This window comes from Schistocerca cancellata, chromosome 4, assembly GCF_023864275.1.
Source record: "Schistocerca cancellata isolate TAMUIC-IGC-003103 chromosome 4, iqSchCanc2.1, whole genome shotgun sequence".
Lineage (NCBI taxonomy): Eukaryota > Metazoa > Arthropoda > Insecta > Orthoptera > Acrididae > Schistocerca > Schistocerca cancellata.
The window spans coordinates 501,768,030-501,795,902 of NC_064629.1; the positions used below are offsets into that span (position 1 = coordinate 501,768,030).

Here is a 27,873-nt window from a genome sequence, read left to right on the forward strand (position 1 = left end):
CCGTGAAATGAGGTAACATAGGAGGCCAATATTGCAATGTGAGATCCTTACATCCCTTATGACCGCTCCATCACTAAGACAACTCATTGTTTGAAATCCCATTATATGCAAGTGACATCTTGTGGCGCTCCAGTCCTTGAACGAACACAGGGATCGCTCTGTGTATTTCCCCTTACATAAACAAATAGTGTTACGAAATGCTGGGGCCTTCGTCAAATGCTTTGGGCTGTAGGAGATGCAGTGCAGAGCTCTCGTCCAGCCACCCAGATTTAGGCTTCACGTGATTTTCTTAAATCGCTCCAGGCAAATGCCGGGATGGTTTTTTTTGAAACAGGCACGACTGATTTCTTTCCCCTACTTTCGTAATTCGAGCTTATGCACCTTCTCTCATGATGCCGTCGTCGACGGTAAGTTAAGCCATTTTTCCCTCCTTACTTTCTTCAACAGTAGTAACCGAAATGTGCCTGTTGTAACGGAGAAATCAGAATGCCTTTTGTTTCTCTATTATAGCCTTTTCGACTCGATACACATTGCGCAATGAGCGAGCGCCCACATGAACCGAGGCCAATGCAAGCTTTTAGTTTCGATGCTTAAATTAAAATATACCTGAAACACCTATCTTCGTTTATGGAGAAGATACAATCTTGTGATATCGGACGGACCTCTTTGAAACACCTTTTCCGTGAAAAGGTGTAGAAACCATTGGCAGTTGCTACCTTTCATAAAAAAGCGGTCAGCTCTTCCGGCAGACAAACCAACTAATCATCCCAATCTTTCTCGAGCGTTCACTTCATAGGAAACTGTAGAGAGAAATGGGACACCACCTACAACACTGGAGGGCTTTCTAGTGATCAGACGCCTTTTGTCACCATCTATTCTCATTTCACTGATAATGATAAATTACTAGCACTTGAATTGATCAGGTTACTCTCACGTCGAGCGGCACTAGAACTTCGAGGGAGGTAAAGGGTTTATCGATCTGTGGATGGCTCCGTTTGCAAGTGAACCCCGTTCGTTTTTATGACACGATGGAGCACCGAGTGCGCTAACTTCTTGATCTTTAGAAATAAGAAATGAGCCAGAGGAAGCTGGACAACGTAAAGAGACCTGCCAATACCAACAGCCGGCTTGCTTCCTTGAGGGCGGTTTCCAACATTTATTTCTATACGGTCGTTGCATAGCTTCTGATCAGCCTCAAATGCACAATGTTCGAAACGTACGTCGAATACATATAACAAAATTAACTGACCTTTAGTTTCTTCCATTTGTGCACCTGGAAAAAAGCAAAGTATTTTAAAACAGTATGTGTTTCGGATTTTTTACTACTCAGACGTGGCCTGAATTAGCTGATATTTACTTTCTTATGGGAAATACATATTGAGCCTGGTGGCGAATGATAACAAAACGAAATATATCACTGTATCAAACCATCAAGATCACCTTCCTTCCATTCTTGTTGACGGGCATACCTGTGTGCGGACGACTGGCACGAGTGTTTGCGTGCCTTGTTGCGATGATGTCAGGTTCTTCGCTCAACTACTCACCGTGCTTTTGTTCACTGCAAGGCCTCCGTACTCATTTTTCAAGTGCCCATGAATATCCGCGATGCTCCGGTTTTCCGCGAAAAGTAACTCAATGACAGCTCTCTGCATGGAACGCACCTTCGTTACAGAAGACATTTTCAAGGCTACGTAAAGCGCCGCCAACTATCGGAACTTCAGGAAGCTATAGGGGGTGAAACGGGAGCATTCTATGACTTCTCACAACAAAATCCTCATTTTTTCAGCTTAAAATGGACGAGAAAAAGTGTACTGCCTTACTTATTGAACACCCCTGGTATTCGAGTCACCACTAATATCACAGGAGAATAAGAGCCAGCTGCACATGGCACGAGTACGGCCGGTACTTTTATCTTGTTGTGGAACCTAAGCGACATGAGCAACAACTGAAGAAGCAATGTGCACCTTCGAGAGAAAGGTACTTCGAAAAATCTACAATACCATGGAAGGTAAATTGGAACGAAGAACGAAGGAAGATCTGCACGAGTGGTTTGGAATGCCGTAAATGGGGAAGAGCAAAAGAGGCTGAAATGGTATGGCCGTATCCTTGGAGTAGATGAATCCCTCCCAAACCGAGTCCTCCATTATGAACCTGCTGGAATACGCCCGAGGGGACGTCAAAGGACGCGATGGAAGTATCGTATCAACAAACCTTAAACAAGTGGAGCCGACAACGGTGGAAGATGAAGCTGGACACCGGCAACGGCGAGATACCATCTGCAGTAGATATCTGCTTTGTTGTCATCGACTGACTTCCTGTTTTACTGTGCTTTTTGTTATGTATTATTTTCTAATGTTTTTGTGTGCCTTTTGCTTTTGTAGTGTGGTTATTTCGTTTGTTTCTCTGCTGTAGTTCTTAAATGCCCGTTAATGTAATAAAAATGATAATGGTGGAAAACAGCTATTCCTGACATCATTAACATCGCAAAGGGATGAAACCTTTGTTGAATTCAGAGTTATTTCAGAAAGCTTACTGCTCGACTGGACACGTATGGACGTCCCTCTACCAGCTAGAGCTTCAAATTACATAAAAAACAAGCGAAAACAGGAATTGGTGAGAGAAGAATACGAGTGTTATATCGTAAGCAGTGTGCTATCTCACGTACTTTTTATTTAATTATGTAGTCTAATAGAAAATCTACGTTTTATCCGTACTAATCACACGCGAATGACGCCGGCAGTTCCTGCATTGTTGCACTGTGCCATCATATCCACATATCTTTCGTTCCAATTGTACCTCGCAAGCATTGCATCACCTCAGTCGTCGCTAGCTACCATAGGACATTGTTAAGGAACAGAGAATGACAGGTTCTTTGACCGCACTGCTCTCCAGCTACTTTTTTGTGCGTGAACCATTCAGGTTTGTTGTTTTGGACGAAAATTTAGTTGTACTGAAGCTTATTTTTAAGATGACGCTTTCAGACGCTGCACGGTGAGTTCTTTGAGGAATTCATTTTTTAATGTACTAAAAATTACAACACTTGGTATTTATCCCCAAGCTAGTGAGATTTACGGAATTTTTAAGGATGACTCACTAAGCGTATAAATCGTTTTATGGTGGGTTAGGACGTTCAATTCAGTCACAGTTTTCACGATTACATACAAAACAGGCTACTATGATTGAGAAACTGTCGGTGATGGATGATACTGTGAACAGAGGCAACGTACACTTGACGGCAAATAGAACAAAGTGAGCGAAACTCTTACTAGTCGGTTATAATAAAAAAATGGAGAGTTCCTACAGCGAGAAAGGTGAGAAACTGGTACTGAGGCACGACAACAGTCTTAGCAATAGAGTCAATCATGACATTATGTGGACGAATGTAAGTACTTGGAAGCATATCAAGGAAAATTTTATAATTAGTTATACGTCGTTCTGATATTATTTTTCTCCTTTATTTTGCGTTTATGTGGGAACGTACTTTACGGACGGTTACCGTAAGTGCGAAATGTGTGGAATATATAATTACAAGATAACAAAAATTAGAAACAAAAATAAACAGTGTTACACAAATGTCTCTGAGAAGCGTTTGTCAAACAAAAAGAAGAACTAATTCAAGTTTCACTTTGCACAGTTTGGACTACGACAACGTTTCACCTACATAGGACGCCGAGTAAACACTCATCCTCTACCTCCTCCTCTCTTCTCCTCTCCGCGGATAATAACTGACCCATTGTTTCGTCCTCAAATCAAAGGACTGTATCACTTTGCAATAGCCTCTTGATTAGTTTTCGCTATTGGCCTCCAGTAGAAGACTTAACATCGTCCACAAATGCCCCCTTTCACTTAATATTCTCTGTGACAGAATATCAGGCGTCCTTCTCAAGCATCATAAGTGGATTAAGAAAAGAGGTTTATGTTTGGTTCGAAGTTTCGAAAAAAATCAAAATCATTTCATTCCCTGCATTTTGTCTAGATACGCGCTGCATCGGTTAAGACACTGGAAGTCGGAAGTAGTGGAAATACACTCCTGGAAATTGAAATAAGAACACCGTGAATTTATTGTCCCAGGAAGGGGAAACTTTATTGACACATTCCTGGGGTCAGATACATCACATGATCACACTGACAGAACCACAGGCACATAGACACAGGCAACAGAGCATGCACAATGTCGGCACTAGTACAGTGTATATCCACCTTTCGCAGCAATGCAGGCTGCTATTCTCCCATGGAGACGATCGTAGAGATGCTGGATGTAGTCCTGTGGAACGGCTTGCCATGCCATTTCCACCTGGCGCCTCAGTTGGACCAGCGTTCGTGCTGGACGTGCAGACCGCGTGAGACGACGCTTCATCCAGTCCCAAACATGCTCAATGGGGGACAGATCCGGAGATCTTGCTGGCCAGGCTAGTTGACGTACACCTTCTAGAGCACGTTGGGTGGCACGGGATACATGCGGACGTGCATTGTCCTGTTGGAACAGCAAGTTCCCTTGCCGGTCTAGGAATGGTAGAACGATGGGTTCGATGACGGTTTGGATGTACCGTGCACTATTCAGTGTCCCCTCGACGATCACCAGTGGTGTACGGCCAGTGTAGGAGATCGCTCCCCACACCATGATGCCGGGTGTTGGCCCTGTGTGCCTCGGTCGTATGCAGTCCTGATTGTGGCGCTCACCTGCACGGCGCCAAACACACATACGACCATCATTGGCACCAAGGCAGAAGCGACTCTCATCGCTGAAGACGACACGTCTCCATTCGTCCCTCCATTCACGCCTGTCGCGACACCACTGGAGGCGGGCTGCACGATGTTGGGGCGTGAGCGGAAGACGGCCTAACGGTGTGCGGGACCGTAGCCCAGCTTCATGGAGACGGTTGCGAATGGTCCTCGCCGATACCCCAGGAGCAACAGTGTCCCTAATTTGCTGGGAAGTGGCGGTGCGGTCCCCTACGGCACTGCGTAGGATCCTACGGTCTTGGCGTGCATCCGTGCGTCGCTGCGGTCCGGTCCCAGGTCGACGGGCACGTGCACCTTCCGCCGACCACTGGCGACAACATCGATGTACTGTGGAGACCTCACGCCCCACGTGTTGAGCAATTCGGCGGTACGTCCACCCGGCCTCCCGCATGCCCACTATACGCCCTCGCTCAAAGTCCGTCAACTGCACATACGGTTCACGTCCACGCTGTCGCGGCATGCTACCAGTGTTAAAGACTGCGATGGAGCTCCGTATGCCACGGCAAACTGGCTGACACTGACGGCGGCGGTGCACAAATGCTGCGCAGCTAGCGCCATTCGACGGCCAACACCGCGGTTCCTGGTGTGTCCGCTGTGCCGTGCGTGTGATCATTGCTTGTACAGCCCTCTCGCAGTGTCCGGAGCAAGTATGGTGGGTCTGACACACCGGTGTCAATTTGTTCTTTTTTCCATTTCCAGGAGTGTAGAATTCCCGTCTACACATCTTGATATAGGTTTCACATAGTTTTCCTTAATTACTTTAGGTAAATGCCGGGCTGGTTCATTCATTAAGGCCAGAGAGAATTCATTTCCCCATACTTGTCTAAAGAGAGCTTCCACTGCGCTATTAATGGTGGCTGTCGTAGTAACACTAAAGTCTAACGCTCCTATTCCCTTTTCATTTAAACAACAGTTTATCCTATACTTTTTACAGTTAGGCGTGTATTTTGTAATAATGCGCTATGCAAGGACAATGTTCCAGTAGTAAATAGTTTCGACATTATCCTATTTGAAATCACCTATCAGAGGTATCGCAGGACGACAAACGCCAAGACAAAGAGCTTGATTACGATGTTTGGCGGGTTTCCTCACTAATTGAGCAGACCGGTGATCAAAGCTATGAGTTCTGCCTCTCTACCGTTTTAAATACTTTCGTTAGCGCAACAGATAGTTATGGATAAGTTACACATTTCACAAAGGGCCTTTATATAACACATTTCTATCGTTGTAATTACTTCAGACTTAACACATAGTAAGCTACTAAAGAGATGAGAAAAGTATCACTAGGGAACTGCATTTACCGCTTCACCAGTTTCTACTAGTTTTTAGAAACGCACTAAGTATAAAAACTTGTCTCAGACTGCAAGAACTGAACTGGGAAACGTTTATCGCCATTTGGTGTAGGCCGAGGTCTTTAATAATTTTAATGAATGGGGTTAAAATCAATAGAATTTTATCTTATGTGTCGAATATCTACAGAGATAAACAGATAAAAATGGAAAATTTCCTTAAGTTACTACAGGGAATTTACTGTAGAAAATAACAGCCAATCAAGTAGTTTCGCGTAACCTTTCCTGAAATGGTGTGTCAGAGATCAGGATCAATCATGTAAGACGTCTTTAAGTAAAAGCATTTACGTCTGGAAATATAATGCGTCGAATAATTTCCGAAAGGAAACTCACGTAGATTGAATGCCGCGTCGACGGAAATCGAGTAAGTCCAATGGGATGGGGCGCCGAAGGAACCGCAGAAGGCTCTTGTGCCGTCTCTCCGCCAACCTTTCGATCTCTTTGTTCTGACGACACATTTATTGTTGCCCTAATACCTCTGTTACCGTTTTAAGATTTATCATCAGTTAACAATAAATCAGCATCACTGAAGCGTACAGACTTCGATACAAATACCTCTGTAAGGTGAACCTGTTTCTTCGTCATGAAGGAAAATCTGTTAGTGTTGATATTTGCATGCTAAAACGATTGTTGAAAATTATTCTATAAGATTATTCATCAAAATTACTCAGTATTGTGACAGCTGAATATGCTGGCATTGGCTATCAGAGACAAAGGCTACGTGTCTTTAACAGCAATGACATCGTGAAATTTTCATTGTTACAAGACATTGAATAGTATTTGATTTAAAAAGGGAAGGAAACGACACTATCTCAAAACGGGAGGCCTTCTAAGTAACACGATAACTGTGGCATGGAGTAGCGAGACAAAAAAAAGCATGCATTCCTGCAGAGGTATTAGTTTGTCTCTATACCTCACCGTTCTTTTCAAGAAAATCCATATAGTATGGCTGGCACTAAATGCTGGTTTGAAATGAACTACGATGTTTTGTGAAATATTGTAGTGAGTCATAAGAGACGGTCGCAAATTACTTTCGTGCATATGTCGGTATCTACTCATAACTTTCTAGATAATTTATTGTGTGTGTGTGTGTGTGTGTGTGTGTGTCAATTCCTAAGGGACCAAACTGCTCAGGTCTTCGGTCCCTAGACTTACACACTACTTAAACTAACGAATGCGGCCACTCCGCGCGGCAGATAATTTTGGATATCCACTTAATAATAGGGCCAAGTACTTAAACACGTATTACACGCAATATATGCAGAAAATATTCACTTCATGCTGTAAGATTCCATGGACGTGCTCTTTCATTCTTCAACTCACAAAGCGACGTAAGGTTATGAAAACTTTATTTACCTCAGTCTCTTTCATTTCCTCTTTGTGTTCTCTTTACATCAGTCACCATTCTGTACCTGTTAATCGACATGTCATTTGTTTCGGTAGTATCAATATAGCAATTCAAGGTCAGCGCTATATTTAATACTTTAATGAAGGTTCCTCTTCGAATTAATTCCTGTTTTCTTTTAGTGATATAAAGTTACGCTTGTATTGTTGAGAGTGAAGAACGACTCACTGCATTCCGCTGTATGACGTGTTTCACGTAATTTTACTTCACTATGAATCATACAAGGGTAAAATTTTATACTAACAAAGCGTTCTTTAGTCTTGTCGTGTTAGTAACATTTAAACATTTTTCCTCTAATGATCTGTTACTTGCATTTCCATTTAAATGAGTGTGGAGGGCTCTCAGCTGCCATGTTGCTGCTCTTCAGCCTTTGAATAAAAGAATTACAAGTCTTCGAAAATACTATAATAGCAATAAAGACAGTGATGTGAACGTGATGAGTTGTTGATGATATGTTTGATCTTGCAACTCTGCTGTCGACTCCTGGTATATTTTCCAGTTGAGGAATTTGGATGCGGTTTGAACTGAGAGAAACTGATACGAGAAAAACGTCGGATGAGTTATGGGAAGGGTTAAAAGACGGGATGTAGCTGGTAGATTTGTAGCTGCGCTGGGATGGGGTAAGTTAGAGCTTTCATCTGGAATGTAAGATATAATCAAAGTTGTAGTTGCTAATATGATGTGCTTTCAAGAATGATTTCATCGTTTGGAAGGGGAAGGTAGTTAAAATTACCCTGAAAAATGAGGTACAGTGCGGAAGTATAGGAAGGTGGGACGTAATGACAGAAATGCTGCGGCAGGCGGGCTTAAACACGGTCCACTCACATTAATGACCACCGCCTATGTTCGATGTCAACGTGCGATAACCACTCATAGACGCATGTGGCAACACCAGCAGTGGAGGGTGTATAAAGCATTTTGGAGAGGGGGGGGGGGAGGGAGCGCGGGGATGCGGAAACAGTGCAGTCGTTGCCGTAATACGGAAACTGATCGATTTATCTAATGTCCAAAAGAGCATAATCATTGGCTTTCGGGTCAAGGGTGGAAGCATTTCCGATTAGGCTAAGTTTGAAAACTGGTTGCGTGCCGCCGTGGTTGCAATATACCGTGCATGGCAAAACTGCGCCGTGGCATCTGTGGTGCACCAAGGGCCATAGATGACAGGGACGAACGGTGGCTGCCGAGACGTATATAGGTGAATAGACTTGCACTTGTTGAGCGATGACCGCCCAATAAACCAAGGGGCTATCAACTGTGGCTCCACAACAATCGTTCACTGGACGTTGCTGCGTATGGGCCTCCGCAACAAGTTCCTGGTTCATGCACCCATAATTATTGCTGTTCATCGGCGGCAAAGGCTGGAATTTCCACGCCAATACTGTGACTAGACATCCACTGACTGGCGACAGGCTGCCTTTCCAGATGAATCACGTTTTATGCTCCATCGGCGTGAAACGTCTGAAAGAAAACACATGACAACAATCGTCGGAATGGTCTAGGCCAGAGGAGGGTGCGTTGTGGTCTGAGGAATCTCTTCGTGGGATTTCCTGGGTGATGTCATTCTGCAACCGACACTTGTTCAACGCAAGTGTGCATCTATTCTTGACGATCAGGTCCACCCGTACGCGCAGTTTGTTTCTGATCGGCACGATGGTATCTACCAGCAGGACAATGCAAGTGTCACATAGCTCGTAGTTTACGTGCGTGGTTCGAAGAGCACCAGGATGAGTTTAGTGTACGCCCTTGGCCATCAACGTCCGCGGATTTAAGCCCAATCGATAATCTATGGGACCACCTGGATGAATTGTTCGCGCCATAGGTCCACAGCAAAGAAACCTAACGCAACTGGCTACGGCACTGGAGACGGCATGACTCCACATCCCCGTCGGTAGCATTCAGATCCTCACTGCCCCTCTTCCTGCTGTCTCACAGAGGTCTGCGCTGCAAAAGGTGGTTATTCAGGCGTTTGTCAGGTGGTCACATTTATTTGACCTGAACGGGGGGGGGTGTTGGATTTCTACACTGAAGTGCCAATGAAAGTGGTATAGGCATATTCAAATACAGAGATATGTAAACAGGAAATATACAGCGCTGCGTTCGGCGATGCCTATGTAAGACAACAAGTATCTAGTACAGTCGTTGGATCGGTTACTGCTGCTACAAAGGAAGGTTATCAAGATTTAACTGAGTTTGAGCGTGGTGTTATAGTCGGGGCACAAGCGATGGGACACAGCCTCTCCAAGATAGCGATGAAGTGGGGACTTTCCCGTACGAGCATTTCACGAGAGTACCGTGAATATCTGGATTCCTGTAAAACATCAAATATCCGACATCGATGCGGCGGCAAAAAGATCCTGCAAGAACGGAACCAACGACGACTGAAGAGAATCGTTCAACGTGACAGAAGTGCAACCCTTCCGCAGATTGCTGCAGATTTCAATGCTGAACCATCTACAAGTGTCAGCGTGCGAACCTTCCAACGAAACGATATGGGCTTTCGGAGCCGAAGGCCCACTCGTATACCCTTGATGACTGCACGACCCAAAGATTTACGCCTCGCCTGGGCCCGTCAGTGCCGACATTGGTCTGTAGATGACTGGAAACATGTTGCCTGGTCGGATGAGTCTCGTCTCAAATTCTATCGAGCGGGTGTACGTGTATGGAGGCAACCTCATGAATCCATGGACACTGTATATCAGCGGGTGACTGTTCAAGCTGGTGGAGACTCTGTAATGAAGTGGGGCGTGCATAGTTGGAGTGATATGTGACCCCTTATACGTCTAGATACAACTCTGACAGGTGACACGTACGTAAGCATCCTGTCTGATCACTTGCATATGAGTAACAATACTGATGGATGGGTCACTGTGTCTGTTGAAGGGGCGTAGGGAAATGTGATGGACTGTAAAGATGTATCGATAAGTGGAGCTGGTAATTTAAAATTGACTTGTGACAATATATGGAGTTTGCACATGTGTAGGGAAGATGACCACATGTTGGTATAGGCGTAGGAGGAGTCCTGAATCGGAGATAATTAGGAAGAAAATAGGATTTTGGTCTTTGGGTTTATAGGATGTATTGGATTTGCGGTGATCTTCATAGAGTTTGTGGAACGGTGTTTTTCTATCACCTGATGGAGGATGTGTGAAGGACAGGGTGAGATACCGTTATAAACATAAGATAAGTTTACTTCGACTTTTAACACCTATTAGAGACTAAATACACATACACGAATAAAAAATGAATATTTGTTTTAATTGTTAATATTTTCTTTTATAGGAGCAAGTACGGGCTCTGCACATTCTATACCAGAAACCGAACTCAAGAACGTACTCATTTATCTGTTTCAGAAGGAGCGTATGGCCTAGGACCTTGGTATCTCCAAGATGTCGGGCCTACGCATATTGTTGCTGATTGTCGTGATACTGGTCGAAGGATCCGTGGCCAGGAACCGACTCAATAGCCGATTCGGCAAGAGAGAGGAATTTATATGGAAAGCAGGTTAGTGCAACCATTTCTTAATACATTCATTATTGTTTCGGTGTGTATAAACAAAGCCTCTACTAGTAACCCTGAAGAAAATGCTTATAGAGTCTCTTCCAATGTGACGCAGTTCTGTTGTTGAAAAATTTCTGTATTGAATGCAAGATTCAATCTAGTATTTATCAAGTTTCCCTATAAGAGAATGGTTTATTTATTTACTGATCTCTTTCTTTGTCGTAAGTTCGAATAATTCGATGGTATGAGATCGGAATTACAATGGGTACAAGAAATTTTCATTACTGGTACAGTGATCCTAGAAGGGACACACATTTAGAAAAAATGGTTAGGCGCACAGTGATTCGGAAGCAGTATCAGTACCATATAGCCACGAAACAGGGTAAGAAAAGGTCAAAGAAAGTCAATATTTTTTAAAACCGAATGTGTTCCAAAATTCATTAGCAAACTTGCGTCAACGATGAAGCTAGCCAGATATTACAACTTGTCTTGAAAACGTATGTAGTGTACCTTAGCCGTCCTACCAGTTATATATGAAATTCCGTAAAAAGTTATTAGAAGCACAGCGTAGTTCATTTCGCCATAAGTACAGAATTCTACCTAGAGTCATTCTTTCTATTAATATTCCGCCGTCAGTTCCTCAAACATCTTTCCTTATTCATGCCTTTATGACTGTTGAGTGGCGAAAACGCAACCAGTGTTTTCTCAATGAAAATGTCCCTTAAAACAAGAATTATAGTTTCATCCTAAGTTTTACTGCTGTGAGTTTCAACACCAGTGTCTTCGAAAAACATCCTACTGGGCTACTTTCATCCACTAATTAACTTGGTGCGTGACTAAAATTTTACATTGTTCCTTGGTAGTTGTCAAACAAAACTTCTTTCTAGAGTTAGTCGAAGGTTTGTCTGATATTTCTCCACACTGTCAGTGTTATTTCATTCATTTCTAGCTGAAAAATCTCTCCTCGAGGAAAATCCTCATCATTTCAAGCTGCCTATGTTGCTGCATGTTATTACACGGTGAATGTACTATAATTTTTATTTGACCCAGAGATTCATCCTGTTTTCTCTAGCTTGAAATTGGTACTGTGGATGGGAGAAAGCAAGTTATTCCCGACTATTTGCCGTCGAAACACAATAATTCAGATGCATTTATAACCATCACAGCAACATTTCAGTATCACCTTGTAAATAATTCCCATATACACAGATGACCAAAAGCATATGACCACTTGCTTAAAAGTTTGTTTGTCGGATGGTGCCCGATAGCGACCTAGATGGGTTCCATAGGATTTACATCTGGTAAATTTGATTGGATATACATCATCGTTAGTTCACTGTAATGCTCCTCAAACCACTGTAGCACGGTTCTGGCTTCGAGACAGTTATCCTGCTGAGTGGTGACATCGCCGTCGGGGAAGACATGAAGCGTGAAGGGATGCATGTTGTTCGCAGCTGTCAGCGTGTCTTCAATTACTACCACAGGTCCCATACAAGCGCAGGAGAATGTCTCCCATGGCATAATACTGCTCCTACCAGCCTGCGTCCGTGGCGAGCTGCACGTTTCGAGCCGCTGTTCAGCTCGATGTCGGCGTTTTTGGAGACGGCGAGCGACCTAGAGTAGTAAAATTGTGATTCACTCGAAGAGCCGACACGTTTGCATAGATTAACCGTCGGACCCCAATGGTCCCGGGCCCAGTGGGTCAACATGTGAACACGTAGGGGTGGTCTGCTGCGAAGCTCTATGTTCAACAATGTACGATGAACGGTGTGCTCCAAAACACATGTGAGTGCACCAGCATTGTGCTCTTTCGGTAGAGATGCCACTGATTACCATTTATTCTACTTTACTGAACAGGCAAGCATCCGAACCTCACGGTCTGTGAAGAGCCGTAGACGTCCAACCATTTAGCGGCTAGTGCTAGCTTCACTGCCCTTCTACCTCTTCCCATAGATGCCCGAGACAGTAGCACGTGACCATGCGACCAGCTTCGTTGTTTTCGAGATACTCGTTCACACGCTGTGAATAATAATAATCTGCCCCTTGTCATAATCGCTTATCTCAATCGATTGTAGCCAATATCTTCGCTAGGGTGATCCCCCGTCCGTGTCTGGTCCGCTTTCATAATTTTGTTACCGCGTCACGTGCCCGCAACACCACCAGGCGGCATCCAATAATGTCATAATCTTTTGGCTTATCTGTGTATGTGACTACTGTCACCCACATCAAAAATATTTTGCATCACCCCGGTTCCCAGAAGTCCTGGCGATAGACGTTGACTGTGGATGTTGTACCACAGACAAAGTCCGTTTGACTGTCCAGAGGTGTCACTAAACCCGCCCAAGTGTCATCACTTCTGTCTCTAAGCTGATCGTAGGTTGTGTTCCAAAAATGAACAGCATAGAGACAGAAGTGATGACACTTTCTGCGTAACCTGACCATCATTTTGCAGGACAATGCTCAAGCCCGTACAGTGCAAGCTGTTACCGATTTGCTTGACTTATGGGGCTATACCACCTACTGCACTCCCCTGACTTAAACCCTCGTGAGTGCAATACGATTTCTAAACTGAAGGAAACACGTTACAGCATTCGCTTCAGAACTGCTACGAATTCATCGGGCAATAGACCGCGACGCTCTAACTGTCAACACAACTGGCGCTACTAAGAGTATCCTACGACTTCCATATCGCTGGCAACAGGTTACACACAATGCTGGTGACTACTTTGAAGGTCAGCAGAAGTTTGAAACATATATCTATTTTGTACGAGCTGTAAATAAATAGTTGTCATTATTAAAATTCCAACCCTCGTACTATGTGTTCTACAAATGCTGCGTCGGCGACTTGTCGTCCTACTGGCACAGTTAACGTGAACTTACTTAAATTGTCTTGGTACGTCAGTATGTATCTTTTATCTGTGCTCGATAAATTTAGGGGGTCTCAGATGTCCACTGAAGATTTTTCGAATATACTTCCCACCATATCTGTTTTTTTTTTTTCAACGGCATTTTTGTCATTGCTTGTGTAAACCTATTCTTGCAAGATGACGGACACTTACGTATCTATTCTTCTATATTGTGTTTCATTCCTTTCCATTGCTTATACTGCCTTACTCTCTACATCATTCTATGCATGCCCTGGTGCCATCATTTGATTATCATGCATTTCTTTTAGTATTCATTGCTCTTCCTCAGGACTAAACTCGCTTTCTCTAACATATACGTTTGCATCTACTGATATCTCCTCATCACTTTCTATTTCAGCAGTCACTTAATATCCTTCCTGGTGATTCCTGTTAGTGTGGATATGCTCACTGCGCCATGTTCTGCTAAGAGTGCCTGCATTGGTATTCAACCTACTTGGCTTGTAGATTACTTCATAGTCATATTCTTCAAGTCTGAATCTTCACTTCAGGAGTCTTGAAATGATATTCTTTACACTGAATATCCATGTTAATGGCTTATGGTCTGCTATCACTGTAAAGCGTCGTCACTATATGTACGGTCAGAATTGCTTTACTGCAAATTCTATAGCCAGCAATTCTTTCTCTGTGGTATTATAATTTAATTCAATCTTGTATGTAATGGGCAAGCCTACGCCAACTTCCTTGTCTTGGAACACAACCGCGCCTAATGGTGCACTGCTCGCTTCTGGCGTCACCATAAAAGGCTTTGTAAAATCTGGATATTGGAATAGTAATGGATTAACAAATTTCTCCTTTAATTCCTCGAAAGCATAGTTTTAGCTTTCATCTCACTCATATTTTATACCTTTCGTTAGCAATTCATGGAGTGGCTTCGCAGTTTTGCTTAACTTCGCATTGAATTTTCAGTAGAACCCTATTAGCCTAGAAACGATTTCAATTCCTCTGTTGCTCTTGGCTGTGGAAAGAACTTCACCTCATCCGCCCTTATCATTTCTGGTGAGATTCCCTTGTCCACAATACAATGGCTTAAGAAGATTACTTCTTTCCTTAAGAATGCACACGTATCCGGTTGCAGCTATAACTTATGCTCCCACAACCTATCAAAAAGTAAATGAAGCTTCTCACTGAGTCCTGCAGGTTCCTTCCATAACACCCTATGTCACATAGGTACGCGAGACATTTTATTCCTTGCAGACCTCTCAAAGTTGTGTTACAGACCCATGGGAAATCGTTTGTATTTATAGTGCTTTGAGCTGAACGCCGTCTTCTCACTGTCCTTCTCGTCCATCGATATTTGGTACTATCCTCTAGAAAGATCAAGCCTCGAGAAGTACTTTGTTTACCTTAGTTGGACCAAAATATCTGAGAGATTTGGTACCAGAAATGCATTGCTTACAGCAATGTCATTTAATTACCAGTAGTCCATTGTGATACTCCACTTCTGTTTGCCACTGGCGTCTCTTTTTGTCTGTGACTGATAATAAAGATGCTCCATGTGCTCTTACTTTCGACAATTATGTTATCTTTCTTCATCTGTCTTCTCTGCTTTTTCAAAACCTCTTCCTGTGCTCTGGGTATTCTGTACAGTTTAGCATCATTTTCCATGTATGTTCCGTTGCTATCAGGATTCTGTCTATCACTATGGACGTATGTGACATTTGTTGACCTGGTAGATGGACTAAATCTACGTACTTTGTGTAGAATTTTACTAATGTATTCTATTATTCGGCATTTAAATGATCCCCTCTCAAATGTTTTCACAAAACGCTACCACAACTTGCCGTTTTTCCTACAACTTCCTCACCACTTGTTGCTGCACACACCTTTGGTAGTTGTGCTAATTCTTTCATCTCTAACTAGACGTTCTTCAATTATACTCTGACATCTGACAAATTTGTTGCACTTACTACACACTCACCAGTTTGCATTTTCACTAACGATTCCAGAACATACACTCCATAACAGTTTGCTGTATCGGGATAACAACTTCCCTTTCGTTGTCTCATGGTACTTCACAATCCACTTTCAACCACAATATCTTTTCCTCACGAAGCTCGATTTGCCTTTGTGACTCCTTATCGGCCAAAAACCGGCGGGGTCAGGGATTTTCTCTGCTTCGAGATGACTGGGTGTTGTGTGTCTTTCATCATCATTTCATCCTCAATCACTCGCAAGTCGCCGCAGTGGCTTTAAAGATCTTGTGGAGTGGCGGCCGAACCGCCCCGCGAGGGGTCACCCGGCTACCAATGCCATACGCTCATTACTATTATTATAGGAGAAATCAATTGTGAACTGATTTGACGTAATATCACTAACCCCTCCTCCCGACTTGTTTCTCTTACACTTACTTGCTGTATGTCCTCATGATAACCACGCAAAACATCTTAGCTCTTTACTTTCCCTCGGTGAGTGCATCGTTTCGTATGCGCACTCAGTCCTTGTTTGCGGAGCTTTTCCTCCTTCTGTCATTGACAATAAAGCAGTTTCTTCCCGTAATACTAATTCCACCGCTGCGGATCATCCAATTTCGTTAGCACGACTTCTGATTATCGTTTGTATTCGATGGTTACTCAGCCTTTGCATAAAACATGCTCTTCCTGAAGTTCCTCCAAAGTCTCTCTGCATTAAGTCAATTTTATTTGCTCATTATGATATTGATACCCCGTGGTCTTACCTTGTCTGAAATATCTTGCAAGCACGATAGTCTGTCGTCAGCTTACTAGTGTAATTCACTCCTAAAACACATTTAATATTTTCCCATTTACTCATCCTCTTGCATACTTGCAGCCTCGATATTTCCTCCCTCTTTAAGAAATGTAAACAAGATTCCTTGTTCCTTTGACTTCAATAACTGAAATGCGGAAACTACATTCTCAATAAATTCCCTTAGGCGCCCCCTGTTACCATCAAAAGCTTTCCCTATAATTTATAATGCTTCTTTAGCACCTATTCTACTGTTTGCCGGTAGATTTACTTCACTAGGGATGCGCACTTTAAAATTTAAAAGACTTAAAACTAACAGTTTTGTAATCAAAATTGTTATTGTAACGCCATGCTAAAACGTACCGGTTTCTCCCCCATTGCTCTGTGACGAGACGTCAGCGCGGCATCCACCATGTGGCTGTTACTCAGTGAGGCTGGACGCCTTCGACTTGCATATCACAACACGGTTTTGTGCCTGCTCTCTGCTGCTCACTTGGGCTAGCGGTCATTGCGGCCACTACTGGATCCTCTGTGTCGGAATCACGGACCTATGGCTGGTCAGGCACCCTTGGACATCATGGTTTTCCATCATGCTGTCATTGCTCTACGTTGCCCTGCACCATTCCAGGACTCATTTCCGTACTCTGCTGTCGTGAGGCGAATTTCTACTTGGCTGACTTGACCTGACTAAGTTCTTAAAATTCCATTAGCGTAAACCTACGTAACTACGTCATAATAAGGATAATAGATGAATAAGCGAAAGAAATATTCAGTCTACAAATTTTATACACACATCAGAAAAAGTTTTGCATCGCCCTGGTTCCCGGAACTCCTGGAGATAGACGTTCACTTTGGATATTGTATCACACACACAATCCCTTTGACTGTTTACAGATGTTTCTAAACCGGCCCTAAGATGTAAACAACCATACATTAGCAGTGCCTATTAGACGGAGGGGGTCAAAACAGCCGATCAGATTCAGTCATTCCACCAGGAAGGAGGTACATGGCTCGTGTTGTCTGTAGTTCACCCATGCCTAGACGGTCAATACCGAGGTTAGATCGCGTCCGCATTGTTACTTTGTACCAGGAAGAGCTCTCAACAAGGAAAGTGTCCAGGCATCTCGGAGTGAACCAAACTGATGTTGTTCGGACATGGAGGAGATACAGAGAGACAGGAACTGTCGATCATGCCTCGCTCAGGCCGCCCAAGGGCTACTACTGTAGAGGATTACCGTTACCTACGGATTATGGCTCGGAGAAACCCTCACAGCAACGCCACCGTGTTGAATAATCTTTAGGTGCAGCCACAGGACGTCGCGTTACGACTAAAACTGTGCGCAACAGGCAGCATGGTGCGCAAATTCACTCCCGACGGCCATGGCGAAGTCCATCTTTGCAACAACGACACCATGCAGCGCGGTACAGATGGGCCCAACAACATGCCGAATGGACCGCTCGGGACTGACACCACGTTCTCTTCACCGATAAGTGTCGCATATGCTTTCAACCAGACAATCGTCGGAGACGTGTCTGGAGGCAACCCAGTCAAGCTGAACGCCTTAGACGCACTGTTCAGTGAGTGCAGCAAGGTCGAAGTTCCCTTCTGGTTTGGGGTGGCATTATGTGGGGCCCACGTACGCCGCTGGTGGTCATGGAAGGGGCCGTAACGGCTGTACGATATGTGAATGCCATCCTCCAACCGATAGGGCAACTATGTCGACAGCATATTGGCGAGGCACTCGTCTTCATGGACGACAATTCGCGCCCCCATCCGGCACATCTTGTGAATGACTTCGTTCAGGATAACGACATCGTTCGACTAGAGTGGCCAGCATGTTATCCAGACATGAACACTATCGTTAATGCCTGGGATGGATTGAAAAGGGCTGTTGTGGACGACGTGACCCACCAACCACTCTGAGGGATCTACGCCGAATCGCCAGTGAGGAGTGGGACAGTCTGGACCAACAGTACCTTGATGAACTTGTGGACAGTATGCCACGACGAATACAGGCGTGCATAAACGCAAAAGAACGTTCTACTGGGTATTAGAGGTACCGGTGTGTACAGAAATCTGAACCGACACCTCTGAATGTCTCGTTGAATGGTGGTACAACATGGAACGTGTGGTTTTCACGAGCAATAAGAAGAGCGAAATTAATGTTTATGTTGATCTGTATTCCACTTTTCTGTACTGGTTCCGGAACTCTCGGAACCGAGGTGATTCAAAACTTTTTTTGTTGTCTGTATTTTACGTGTAAGAGACCAATACATTGGTCTACTAACACATGATAAAGAACATTTAAGAAGTTGGAAACTGTTGAAGTTAAAAAAATGTAGTGAACAAATATGCTACCTAATTTCGTTATAGCATACCTAATTCTGTGACACTATATACTTCAAGACAATGTGCTTAATTCCGTGATAATTTTCTGTTAAAGCTCGCTTAACACACTGTTGAGTCATTAATAACACCAATGTAACTGTCACAAGCATTTGAACAAATATTATACATTAATAGCACATCATAAATTGAATGGATGGACTGACAACTTGCGTGGAACCATCGCAGAGAAAAACAACACTGAATCCAAGCATTTTTATTCTTTCTACTGCGGTAGTAGTCCTTACAAGTGGCACAGATGTCATCATTTCTTTTGTTCTATGATTTCTGTTTTCCCTTAGACGCTAATCTCACTACGGTACAAGGGTTAGTGGATTATTCAGTTAATATTCAGGTCGAACTCTGTTTCCTGTTTTTGTATTTCCTGTAATTGTATAAACTAACTTATCTTCCACTTCATTCGTAAGGACAAACGGTCTACCCGTTTTCACAACGGTCACATTGTCTTTGTCACCATCACTGCCGACTAAATAGTCTTTTAAAGTACTCCATGGAATTCAGAAATGTTTAGCAGGAAGGTCATCAGCTGAAAAGGAATTATTCTCTTGTTCACGTAACCTATTTTTGGCCTCCTCTTTTTCTTCGCATATATATTTAGAGATGGAGGCCATGTTCCTTAAATGCACGCAAACCTCATGGGCTGTTGGTGTTTTCCTAAGCGAATGATTCAGTAATATGGCATTTATATCCAACTATGATGAGTAAGATTATAAGTAAATTCCATCGGTAATACAAATGCATATAAGTGTCTGACTAATTACTTGAACAACTTACTTTAATGAAACTGTATTACAGGACCAACGCATCAAACGACGTGCTTCTCTCCATACAATAAATGGTAAAGTACCTGTTCTATAAAACTTCAGGAGAACTTCCGGGTGTCTGTACCATGATGGTACAATATTTCGGCGTAGAGTCTTCTGGCCATCTTCGGCTGAGTACTGACGACCAACACACTAAGTTTTCCTATTTAAGATCCCTCCAGCATATGCGTGGTGTCATAGTTGGCACTGCGCATGTGTTGCTTGAGCACATGCCCTCCCGCTGTAAATCAGTTCGCTACTCTACACTCCCTTCGTGGTGAAGGCTCACCTCTTTGATATCAGAACGATGGTCCTCGCATGGTAAGATTGCAAGAAGACGCTGATTACGCAGAGCATGAAGTTTTTCTGTAATGGAATTCTTTGCAGAATTTAACTGGAAACCACTATCTTGATTCACAAGGTTTCAGGCAGCCGTATTTCCACTGATTCACTGATGATCGAGCTCCAAAAGTTTGACGCATAGGCCACAACTTTTGTTTCATTATATTTCATCGAATGACCAGTGGAAATACAGTGTTCAGCGATTTCGGACTTATTCACTTGGAGTAGGCGAATATGCCGCCAAAGTTCTATAATGCGATCCTGCACTATGTAAGATTTGCAGCATTCACACGGAATCCCTTAGAAACTAGCTTTACGCTACTCTAAGTCGTCTTGAACAGATCCAAAAAGCACTAGTATTTTGGAAGGAGGTCGAAATATTACTTTAACATTGTCTTCTAAATATTACGCCTATTTTAGCTGAAACATTTCCAATATGTGGTAGACAAGCAGTCGTTTTGAAGGCTTCACCTCGTCCTTGTTGTGTCTTTTGTACGTCTATAGCGCTCTCTGTACTTGTCGAGAGAATACCTGTTGTTCAAGAATACAGTCTGTAGGTGTCCCAGTTCCGTTTTCAGGCTATTCATCTCATATGTGAGATGCTATGGGCTCGGTGGAGCCAGGTCCTTAGAACGCCCATTCTTTGTGCATGATGGTGGTAATTATTAGATTGTAAATAAAAATCAGTATGCTACGCCTTTGAAACACCGACTGCCCATTTGTACCATTGCTCTTATGTCGCACTAAGACGTCAAAAAACGGCAAGCAAACATCTTTCTCCACCTTGATGGAACTCTCGCAGACTGTCTAAACCATGAGGCCTAATAATAAAGGTGTCATCAAAGTATTGCCAAAATACTGTTGGTTTTAAAATAGCTAAGGCCGGTGCTCGCTCCTCACATTCTTCCATAAAAAGATTAGCCACAAAGGGAGACGAGGGTCTCCCCATGGTAACACCATCAGATTGTTCCAAAAAACTCGTTGTTGATCTTACCGTGCGAAGACAATCGTTTTGCTGTCGAAGAGGAGAGCTTTCACCACGGAGGGCGCGCAGAGCAACGCACTGAGTTACAGAAGAAGCGCATGCACTCACGCAACGAATGCGCAATGTCAATTAGGACACCACGCATGTGCCGACTTGATCTTAAATAGGGGAGCTCAGTATATTGCTCGTCCGTATTCACTGAAGATGACCAGAATACTCGGCGCCGAAATATCGTGAAAGGAAGTTACAGACATCCGACAGTTCTCCCGAAATTTTATAGAACAATCTATACGCCGGGAAAGCCTTAAATTTCACAATAAAGTACCTTTTCCTCGTAAAGCGTCCATTCACGACCATAGTGTCTATCCTATCTCAAGACATTCCCGCCATTTGTTCAGGACGGTCGGAATTGTAAGTAGAAGCTCCCTCTTACTTAAGAACAAAGAAAGTAATTTCCACCATGAAATGAAGATTTTTTACGGAGGTAGGGAGGTTTACCCTGTAACAAAAGATAACACTTGGAATAAGTACGGAAATGACAAACAGTATGACTTTTTTATTCTCTTGACTTTATTCAGAAAATATTATCAACTTCTAATAGACTTTTTCTAAAGGAACCCACGAAGAGAGCAAGTCTTTACACAGAGACAGTGACTATCTAGCACCGTTCCGTCAACTTGAAATGGAATTTTCATTACTAAATGAGCCCACACACACAATACGAAGTGCAAAAGTCAGCTGCGCTAGATGACTCATCTTCGTCCTGCCTAGCTGCCCTCTTCGCTGCCTCTTCTGATACACCTACATACTTCATAGACAGACTGCAATAGACCTATTGGAACGTACTCCTTCCGAGTTTTGTTCAGTTTTCCCCGACACCCCTGCCAGTCCCTGACATGCCATGTTGTTGAAACGCCCTCACCATCTCACTGGATCTTATTGTGCACTATTCTTCGGAGGCTGAGTGAAAGGAGGGAGCCGTTTCTAGTTAAAACATGTCTTAGGCTTGCTATGCGCTTTTCTTTGTGCATAGGTTCCCCTTCCAAAGACTTGCTCCCTTTATCCCCCTCTTACCCTCCACCCTTTTCTGCAATACATCATTCTTGTCTTCAAAGCTTATAATGTTCTTGCTATATGCGATCGTTGCTACCCTGGCGCCTTTGGTCAGTATTTTCCCGAGATGTTTATGAGCCTCTGGCACTTTATGTAATCGTCCTCCAAGGTCTGGCTGTTGTCACGCACAGGAGACGGTATTTCCTGTCTTGTAACTTTCCCTTTGTTATTTCTCGAACTAATAAGCATTGGCTGTTTCCAATGGGTATTAAAACACCCAGAGAGCAACTGCTTTCTTGGATGGCGGGTACTGTTATTTCTACAAATATCGACTATTCAGAATCGCTGCTGTTTACTCACACATCGAATAATCCAGAACATACAAACATTAATAACATCAGATATTTCAATAATCTTCATATTATGATAAATACTAAAAAAAAACCTATGCGTGTGGTCGAGTTTGAACCTGTTAGCGATGCTAGCCACTACCCTACATTGCATACATCACGGATCGCAGCATTGCTCCCAGTCCTAGAGAAACAGTGACTCGCTGTTTCAGAAGTTCTCATCTGGGCCGAGTATAGCACCTTGGATCTATATCGCTGATTCTCTGTATGGCTGTGATGGATGATCTTTTCATTCTGGTAATGTTTTTACATCCTCTCCACTGCGGCAAGCATCGAAGGTAGCCTTCCCGTCGAAGCTTCGTGACTGTTGAGCGGTGCATCGGTTTCATTGAACACCCCATCATAGATTTGCGCCTCTGAACTGTTGCAGGGCTTTACACAGAGGACATGGATGATGTCTCATCATTTTTGTCTTCTTGATGAAGGGTCGTAATCGTACATTTCGTACGTGACGTGCAACAAGCGACGAAGAATATGATACGGCCAAAAGTAGTGCTTTAGTAACTTTTCCGAGAGTCCCAATTTCAGCACAGGCATACGGATGAATACCAAATCTTCCGACCATTCTCCTTGGCGACCTCGGTCTGTGTGTAATCCAGCAGCCTTGATTCTTTGGTCCTGGTAGTAAGGTTTTTCACATCATCATCCTGAGTATCTAGTAGTTGAAAGGGGAACAGTGTATCTGTCATCGTTTCGAACTTGTGACCGTGGTGCAGAAAGAACAGTGTGAAGCCTGTAGCGCCTTGCTTCGCTGTGCCAAATGCGAAAAATGTCGCGATTGGCAGTATCATATTCCAATCTCTGTTTCAGAAATGAATGTACATAGAGTAAATATCTGGCAAAGTATTATTAAAGCGTTCTGTGAGGCCATTCCTGTACGGGTGGTAGGTGGCTGTCGGCGTGTGAGTGACGTTGCAATGTGAAAGTGTCTCTGATATAATTCTCGACTGGAGAAACATTTCGACGATCAGAGATCGTCACATGGAGTGCTCCGTGCTTCAAAATGATGTCTTCTAAAAGGACAACATTTGCGAATTCCGGTTAGTTGGTAGTCGTTGTACCCTTGGTGACCGCGGAGGGAATGAGGTAGCCAGTACAGACTATTAGTTAGTTGGTTAGTTAGTTTGATAGTTACATGTCCCATAGAAAATTTGTACGACTCTTTTATGGAAATGATGTGAAACGTATCAGTTTACAGGATATGCATACGTGATCAGTGTTAACATTAATGAACACTTTGTTCTTATTGTCTACCAGTTTTCAATTAGAAATCTGTCAATGGAATCGAAGGAGTTGTCCAGTAGTAATGCCCTTAAATTAGATTCAAAACTTGCTTTGCTACCTATCAAACATTTTATGTTACTAGAAAAATGGTCAAAAATTTTTGTAGCTGCAGATTAAACTCTTTTCTGAGCCGCTGATAGCTATAATAATGGGTAATAAACTTAATTTTCTCTCTAGTATCGAAGGTATGAACAACACTGTTCTTCTCAAATTGTGATGCATTATTTAAGATGAATTTCATTAGCGAATACATGTATTGTGACAGAGCAGTTAAAGTGCCTAGTTCCTTCAAGTGGTACATACATGACATCCGTGGGTGAACACCACGTATTAGACTTTCTTTCTACATGATGAGTTACCCCATAAAATTATTCTGTTAGATATTATTGAGTGGAAATATGTATGTTAAGCCAGGAGGTTGATATGTTCATTTCCAAGGTTAACAGTTGTACGAAGAGTAGAACTATTTTATTTATTACAGGATTAATCAATACAAAGATTAATTAATAACATTTTGTTGTATTCCTGTTATCCTCCGCCAAGCCTCTTTATCCAGCACATCTTCCTTGTCCATGTTCCATTACTCCATTTATGTGGTCTGTCCAAGAACGTCGTGGTCTTCCGCGCTTACGTCTGCCGGGCTATTTCTATTCATTAACCTTCTTTGGCCACCGATGATTTGGCATTCTCATCATATGTCCGTACCATTTTAATGATTTTCTTTCAATTCCATCACTGGATCATTTGCCTTTATTCTAACTCTTACTTTATCATTAGTTTTTCTTACGATTCTTGATATTCTGGCACTCCTACGCAAATAATCCTTTTGTACAGCTATTACTCTTCTTTTGAGATCCGCATTTATGATCCATAGTTCTGAACCGTAGCATAGCACTGATTCAACGATTGTCATACCTACTCTTTTCTCATTGCTGTTGGAAATATTCTTGTCCCACCAAAATTAATTCATACACCCTAACACTTTCCTGCTTTGCTGTATTCTATATTTTACTTCTGTATCGCCCAATCCATTTTTATCAATATGTGCCCCGAGATATTTAAATTTCTCTACCTGTCTCATAACTGCTTTGTCATTGACGTCTACTTCTAATTTAGCATCACTATTCACCTCAAGATACTCTGTTTTTGCTAGACTCATTTGTAGTCCCCATCTGTTGTATTCCTGACATAATCGTCGTATCATGAACTCAAGATCATAATCATCTTGTGCTATAATAGCTTGATCGTCAGCAAAACCTAATGAAAATATCTGTACCTCGTTGACAGTGATTCCCATTCCTCTGTAGCTGTTCTTCCAATTTCTGAGAGCCACTTCTACATATAAATTGAACAAGATGGGTGACATACTGCAGCCTTCTCGCAAACCTTTAATTACATTCATAGGTTCTGATAACTCTGAACCTCGTTTAATCTGTACCACATTATCCCTGTACATTTCAATAATAATTTCTAAAAGGTGATCATCCATTCATATTCCTTTCATAGTTTCCCACAGCTTACATCTAGGAACTATATCGTAATCTTCTGCTAAATCTACATAGGCAATGTGTATCTCTTTCCCTACTACCATAAATTTCTCCATTAGTTGCTATAAAATAAATAGATTATCTGTACATGATCTGTTCTGCCTAAGCCCGCTCTGGTCCTCCCCAATACGGTGGCCAACATTTTGGCTAATTTTTTCAGACATTATCTTGCCAAATAAGCGGCTAATTGTAGAGTTGACACTAATGCCTCTATAGCAGTTTGTGTCTTTTCTATTCCCTTTCTTGAAAATAGAAATCATATATGACTTTTTCCATTCTGAGGGAATTTCAATCCTTTTACAACAGTTGTTCATCAGGCAGGTTATTCGTTTCTTCAGGTACCTTCCTCCAGCCATCAATAATTCAATAGAAATGTTTCCTGGACCAGGTGATCGGCCATTCTTCATTTAAATTAATGCACAATTCAATTCCTCTGCTGTAATGTTTATATTTCGATCAGTTACTTCCATCTTCTCTTCATTCCCTTGCGTGTAATATAGCCTATCTTCAATTAAAACGTCTGCATAATGCTTTTTCCATTCCCTTAAGGGAGTTATGTTGTCTACTGCTTTGTTTACTTGTGTTTTCTTCATATTGGTATTTGTCCTTCACACTTCTGTTGTTTCTGATCCACCTATTAGACTCTCAATTTCAAGACATTTCTGTTCCCACATCTTGTTCTTTTCTATTTTAATTCTGTTTCTTAATTCGTAATTTGCTGTCTGGTAGTTTTGTCTGTCCTGTAGTGATTTAGGTGTTAACCATTTTTGTAGAGATTTTTCTTTTCCTTAATCAACGTCTTCAGATCATCAGACATCCATGGAGGATCCCGTTTACCTAGACTCTTACTCTCAGTCCCTAATACCTCCAGAGAAATTTCTGTTAGTGCTTTTTCAATATTTTCATATTCTACTTCAACATTGTCATCCTCTGGAAACGCTTTTAGTTCATTTTCTAATATACGTTGAAATAAATCCTTGACGCTGAATTGCTTCAGCAGAAAGTGCTTATACCTTGCCTGCTCCAATTTCTCATGATTGCTGTGGTCAGCCACTTGTCCAGTTGCTGATGGTTTTCTCCTAAATGGGTATGTCAACTTTGCTAAAACTATGTAGTGATCAGATCCACAGTTGGCTCCCTGCATGACTCTACAGTTTTGAACTACCAGTTTTGGCCGTTGCTGGGTAATGATGTAATCAATTATTGATTTCTGCTGTAATGATGGTCTCTCTCATGTATATCTGCGGATATCTTTATGTGAGTAGAGTGTGTTCAGAATTTTCAAGTCATATTGGTTACAGCATTCTACAAGATTCTCTCCAGAACTATTAATGATATTTTCTCCATATCTTCCTACTACTGCATCATTTACTCGTGAGCCAACCCTCGCATTAAAATCTCCTGCTATTACTATTTCTTGGTGCTTTTTGACTTGGTTGAGTAGATGGTCTAATTTCTGGTAGAAATGGTCTTTGGTTTGCTGTGCCGCATCGTCGTTTGGTGCATACACCCCTATTATAACTGTTTCAATACCATATAACTTGATGGTAATAGTGACAGTTCTTTCGCATATAAATGCATAGTCCTTGATGTAAGCGCTTAGAGCTTTGTTAATTAGAATGGAAACGCCTGTTTTTGCTCGGTTATGTTTATCAACTCCAGACAAAAGATGGATGAAATTTGCAAATTTCTCATTCCCATGTCCCTTCTTTTTTGTTTCTGGCAGAATAATTATGTCCAACTTCAGTCGACTAATTTCATTCTCCATTTCGGTGTGTTTATTTGTCAGGCTTTGAACGTTGCATGTACCAACTCTCAATGTCCTTTTCCGTGTCAATAATTGTTGTAAAGAGTTTCTATCCGATTTCCGAGGCTCCGCTTTAGATTCTCGAGCTCGTAGAATTTTTTTATGGATAATGGAGTGCTGGCCCATTGACCCAACCCCCAACTTGGAGGACCAGGATTTGATATCAGGGTTTACTTCCCTAGGAGGGCTGGCTTCACCGCGCCTATAGAGATCTCCCGTTCCCAAGGTGGGGCAAATTTCGTCTGCCTCCTCCGTTGAGGCATGTCCGGCTTGGGTGTCCCTGCCAGTAGCTACACTACAACCGGCATAGCCCTCAACTTCGCTGGAGCACGCAAACTCTCCCGACCGGTACTGAAGGCACCTTGGATAAGGCAGTGTCCCTTGGGAGGGAGATTAGAACTAGCTGAACTTAATTGTTTGAAAAGCTCAGTAATGCGCTTCTTTTGAGTTCAGGTTTCCGTCAGCATCCACACCCAAAAACTTGGAGCATTTTCCCCTATATACTGACTCCCGCTCATGTGCTACATGATTTGTTCTTATAACTGTTTCTGTTGTACAAAACTCAGTGTATTACGTCTGTTTGAAAAATTAGGGGGCGTATACTTCTAGA

At 42.6% G+C, this 27,873-nt stretch overlaps 1 protein-coding gene across 2 annotated transcripts in view; it reads left to right on the forward strand.

Moving 5' to 3' along the window:
- The window catches only part of LOC126183723 (thrombospondin type-1 domain-containing protein 7A-like), a 1,149,604-nt gene that overhangs the window by 193,890 nt on the left and 927,841 nt on the right, over positions 1-27,873 (forward strand). For both annotated transcript variants that reach the window (XM_049925914.1, XM_049925915.1), the window contains exon 2: positions 10,848-10,998. In XM_049925914.1, the coding sequence (XP_049781871.1) occupies positions 10,884-10,998 (115 nt within the window). In that variant the 5' untranslated portion in view covers positions 10,848-10,883. The remainder of the gene's footprint in view (positions 1-10,847; positions 10,999-27,873) is intronic.